A 5023-nucleotide genomic window follows, 5' to 3' on the forward strand; every position below is an offset into this window, starting at 1 on the left:
ATGAGCATGCAAAACCGAAACAGTTCTAATTTCAGGGATTTTTTACCTTTGACCTGATGCCCCCTTCTCCTCACCAAGTGGAAGCCAATCTCAGAGCACAGACCAACATTGTAAGTAATCTGGACGCCAGGGTACAGCCCCAAAATGCGGCGATACCTTCTCTGAATTCGTCCTTCATAACCGCTCATCGCATGATCAAACAGTTTTTAAAAAAAAGCTCACATGTATTGACTGACAAGTCAAAGTGAACATAGATATGCACAAATGTGGTCACTTAGGCACGACCACAGAATGAGTGAACGCGGCCCACGGAGTGCTGTCAGCAAGCATCCCCAGTCTCTATCCTGGCTGTCTCTATCACGACCACAAAGTGAGTGAACGCGGCACACGGAGTGCTGTCAGCAAGCATCCCCGGTCTCTGTCCTGGCTGTCTGTCACGACCACGAGGTGAGTGAACGCGGCCTAAGGAGTGCTGTCAGCAAGCATCCCCAGTCTCTGTCCTGGCTGTGCTCCCGACTCATTTCCTCGCGTTGAAGAGTAGACCCGCTACCCTACATCACAGCTAACATCTTCACAACCATCTGGTCACCGGCCACGTACACCACATCATGCGGCACCCCTGAAGCCCTCTCCGCGACACCGGCTGCACGATATCCATAGTTCGGGGTCAATAGCATGATATCAGCAAGTCGCGTCAACAGGTCAACATCCACAGCTTTGCATCAGTTACAAAGACATGAGGGGAATAAGCTCAAAAACAGCACGACATCATGAGATATACATCAGCAAACTAACACTGGGTGTCGAACCCTGACTAGCTCGATGCTAGTAGATTGTCATTCTGCATGCGCCAGCGGTCGTGACCTGCATGAGACCGCACTCTGTTTTTCCTTATCTTCAGCTCAGCGTCACCAACACAATATCAGCAGCTCGACACAGCCGGCTAGACTTCAGCAAAACCAACGAACGCGCGGAGACGGAGATATTCACACACTCACAACATGTGACTTGTGTACGCATGCAGACTACACCAATCTCCTTGCAACAAACTATCTGGCTTTCTTTCTCTAGGACAAAAACACGTAGCCGTTCAAATCACCCTTTTCATGCCACGCAAGCAAAACATCAGCGTCCAGCTGAATGTGGATTCGTTCTGAGCGATGAACATTATTTCCTCTATGCTAGGGACGGTCTAAATCTGCGATGCACAGGCGACAGACGGTGGCTTCAGCGGGATGCTGCGCCACATTTGTCGCTGCTGCGGCGCCGTCCCGGCTGCGGCGGCCATCACGGCTGCTTGAGCAGCTCGCCCAGGGCGCAGGCCAGCGCGTGGGCAACGGTGGCAGTGGCGGCGGTGCTGAGACGTCTTGATCCGCCGAGGGACGTCACTGGAGGCGCCGCTCGATCCTGAAAAACCACGGCGCGGCGGCCGTCAGTGGCGCCGCTCAGCACGGTACGGGCTCAACAGCGATGCTTTGCCGTTTTGTGTTCCTTTCGACCCATGCATTTATTACAGTACAAGTTCATAATCACTAAATCTTGCCAGGGAGCGTCGCTTCCGCTCCCTTTTAAGAAGGAGTCAACGAGGGTGGCAAAGGGGGCATAGTCACATTTAGGGAACGAACGCTCGCGGAAGCAAGACGTGCACAAGCAGGCGATTGAATCTCGGCGTCTCCTTCCACAGACAGGGACTTTAAGCATCGCATAAAATGATGAAAAACTCTAAGCGCAAATATAGCCATCCCCGGCACTTGAGTTTGGACGTCAGCCTTGTAAATGTTCTTGATCACGTCAATAATAAAACAATCCACCAGTTTTGGAGACGGAAGTCAATCCAGCCATTCAAGGAAGTAGGGGCCCGTCTGACTGAGACTCGCTAGCAACACAGTCAGGTTGCACGGACAAGCCAACAATTAGTCACCGTACACGTGGCATCCGGCAGCGGGTTTCCCACCGATCCATGCACAGCGATTAAGCAATGCCGGATGTGCTCACCTGGCTGGATGCAGGTGACTGGGTCAGCGGCCCAGGTGGCAGCTCGGCGTCGATCTTATCGGCGACGGCAGCCAGATCTCTACCGACCATGAGGCGTGCCCGTCCGCCAGCGTCTCCCTCCCGGAGCGCCGCGCCTCCGGCCTCGTCCTCCGCCTCGTCCTCGTTCCCGTCCTCCCTGTCCTGATCCTCGTGCTCGCCCATATCCTCCGAGGTCGGGCTGAGACGTTCCTCTCCGGAGACGGGCGGGGCGACGTAGCTGTGTCCGACATCACTGGCCCAGTTGTCCGGCTGTTGCGCCATCTTGCGCACCGCCTGCAGCCGATCCAGGCGCAACTGCAGCTGCTCCCGGCTCACCGGCCGGCCGCCGTCCGGCTCCCGCCCGCCGCCCGGTGACCCCGGCTGACAAGAGGTCACCAGGTCAGGTAGCGGGCCATGGCGGCGGGCGCGACTGGCACGTGCCAGCTCCTGCTCGGTGACGCACGTGGCTGAAAAGACGGGGCCGAGGTCAGGATCACAGAGCCCGCCGCCGCCCGGGACCGCGTGCGTTGACCGGTCGGTGACACAGCGACGGCGCAGCCTGGCTGCCGCCGACCGGGGTCAGCGACCGGCGCGACAGTTGACGCGCCACTCCTGGAGCCCCGTCAATGCCGCGGATGTGGGGCGATTGTAGACGCACGTGTTTGGGCTTGACATGCCGGCCGGACACAGCTGTGACCTCGGGCTGATAGCTGCCGAGCCAAGCGGCCGGGCGCAGCGCGTGAAGGACGGGACAGCGCGCTGACATTCACAAACATTCTGTGTCGCCAGCATCCAGTGTCGATTGCAACGACATTGGCATGTGAGAACTTGTCTCGGGTCCGTCTCGGCTTCCATAAACATCGTCGAAGGACACAGCAGCTACGCTAAAAGCTGGCTGCCGCGGCGTGTTTGTTCGTGAACGCTTGAATATCGCCACGGAGTTTCCTCGGCCTAAGCTTCGGAGCTTCGGAGCTTCGAAGCTTCTAAGCTTCGAACCTTCCGGCCATCCGCTGGAAACCACGCCGCTACATCCTGGCCTCATACGCGGAATCGTTGAGCCGACGCGCACGGTCCTTTTGGTGAGATCTAGCACACATGCAGTACAATTATTGGCCAAACCGTGAGACTGGCGGCCTTTTGAGGGCAGAACGGCAAACAGAGCGTGACTTACATATAACTGGCAACATCTTCCACTCAGCAAACCATGACGCACGGCACCACTTCATAAATTGCCAGCCTCATTGAGGGGCCCAGCCTGTGAATGCATGCACACGCTGCGGGCAGAGCGGGGCGCCCCGGCGCAGCGACCCCCATGACACAACACTGACCTGCGTCGGCCACGTCGGGCGGCGGCGTCGGTGTCCAGTGGCGCAGTACGCTGCGCACCAGCTCGCAGCGCAGCAGCTGCTGCACCAGCGGCAGCAGCCGGCTGTGCTCCTGCTCCTGGGCCGTGATCGGCACGGCTCCCACCAGCGCTAGACTCAGCATCGCAGTCATCGGAGCAGGCAGGGCACATCTCAGAGTTGTCACGACCGCACCACTCTGCACACGGAGCGCCGCGCCAGTACAATGAGGCCCGAGCAAGTGCTGGCGGCCGCGCGTCGCTATCGGCAGCCAATCAGCGCCCTCGCCGTCGTGGGTGATGTCACCACGGTTGACGTCATAGGCGGCGACGCGCAGGATGCTATCCACACAGCAAGAGCGTTGCCCTTTGGAGTGGCGGCAGAGGCGGCTGCCGGGTAGAGCGAGCTGCCCCAGCTCTGAGACATTTTAACGAGTAATCCCAGAAATAAACGACATGCAAACCGACATTGCCCCCTCCCCCGTTTCTCCAGAGATTCCCCGTCGACTGAGTGGCCAAACATCAACAGGCATATCGCCAGAGGCGGTGCAAACAATTTTTGATGGGGGGACGGGGACATTAATCGTAAGCACGCTGGAATATTCAGAGGTGCTTAAGAAATCGCACGGCTACTGCGCCTAATAAAAGCACCGAGTAGTGTCACTGCAGCACCTGAAAAAACATGATGATATCAACCTTAATTATTTTCGAGGCCAAATTGCGCTGCAAGCGCTTTGTTACAGTACCACATTTTTTTCCTTTCTTGATAGCAGCAGAGTGTATCCCGAGTCTACAACAACTGCAGTTGTCTCGACCGCCGTCACCATGACGACGGCAGCAACTGCTGACGGCCGTTATCAGCTGTTACGGGTTAGAGGGATCATTTTTTAACTGTTTGAACTCGCACGTGCCGGGAATGCGGGCTTAAAAGTCACACCTGTAAAGGCATGAATGACGTCAGTACAAATGAGCGTTTGTGATTGGCGCAGCGGGCGGCAACGGCCATTTAGTGAGAGGTGCATTGGTTGGAGTTTGAACCACTGCGTCGCATAAATCATAAGATACTCCGCTTCCCAAAGCCAAAGTGCGCTTAAGATACTCCGCTTCCCAAGCCAAAAAGAGCCGCTGTGGCAAACGCAACAGGGTGGGAATCTAAGCCATAGTATAACGTTTCGTTGAATTCGCAGAATAATAGCCCCATGTCTGCGCAACTTTTCTTAAAAAAACGTTTCCAGCTTTCGTGTTGTCCATTAAATCAGCATTCCGCCAAATTAGTGTGCTGAAAACATAACAGAACACACATGCTGAAAAAGTATTGCCAATGACATGCATTACGTTCATAGTGGTGAGCGGGGAGTCCAATAAGATTTGTCAAGCAGGTGCGACTGCTTGAAATCGAAATTTTGAGCTATTCAGAAGGATTTCGAGTAAGCTGGCATCGATGATAAAATCGGACACGTCTGATCTAACAATAAATGAAAAAAATAATAAAGACGCGGCATGTTTCCTACAATGACAGGTTCTGAGAGTTCACCAGGTTGCTTTGAAATAAAACATGCCCCAATAGTGGTACACTCCCTTCAACAACTTAATGAGTTGCGTGATAATCAGACCCAGCCTGTGGTGCGCTCGCTAGACAGTGCACCAGACGCCGCTGCGCTCCGGCTG

The 5023-nt window shown here is 55.5% G+C and overlaps 1 protein-coding gene across 1 annotated transcript; it reads right to left on the minus strand.

Annotated features, from left to right (window-relative positions):
* Positions 1-244: 244 nt before the first annotated feature.
* LOC119094043 (uncharacterized) lies at positions 245-3568 on the minus strand. The gene is made up of 3 exons (XM_037217108.1): positions 3342-3568; positions 1996-2480; positions 245-1407 (listed from the first exon to the last, which is right to left on the minus strand). The coding sequence occupies exons 1-3, from the start codon at positions 3508-3510 to the stop codon at positions 1288-1290; spliced, it is 774 nt and encodes a 257-aa protein (XP_037073003.1). The 5' UTR covers positions 3511-3568; the 3' UTR covers positions 245-1287.
* Positions 3569-5023: the final 1455 nt, after the last annotated feature.

Source organism: Pollicipes pollicipes, unplaced genomic scaffold (assembly GCF_011947565.3).
Source record: "Pollicipes pollicipes isolate AB1234 unplaced genomic scaffold, Ppol_2.1 Scaffold_4002;HRSCAF=4701_pilon_pilon_pilon, whole genome shotgun sequence".
Classification (NCBI taxonomy): domain Eukaryota; kingdom Metazoa; phylum Arthropoda; class Thecostraca; order Pollicipedomorpha; family Pollicipedidae; genus Pollicipes; species Pollicipes pollicipes.

Excerpts from the sequence above, each read along its gene's own strand:
- LOC119094043 (XM_037217108.1), bottom strand. The coding sequence starts at position 3,510 with ATGACTGCGATGCTGAGTCTAGCGCTGGTGGGAGCCGTGCCGATCACG. Across the intron at positions 2,481-3,341 it reads GCCCGACGTGGCCGACGCAG|CCACGTGCGTCACCGAGCAG; the intron begins GTCAGTGTTGTG and ends CCGTCTTTTCAG. Across the intron at positions 1,408-1,995 it reads AGTCACCTGCATCCAGCCAG|GATCGAGCGGCGCCTCCAGT; the intron begins GTGAGCACATCC and ends GTGGTTTTTCAG.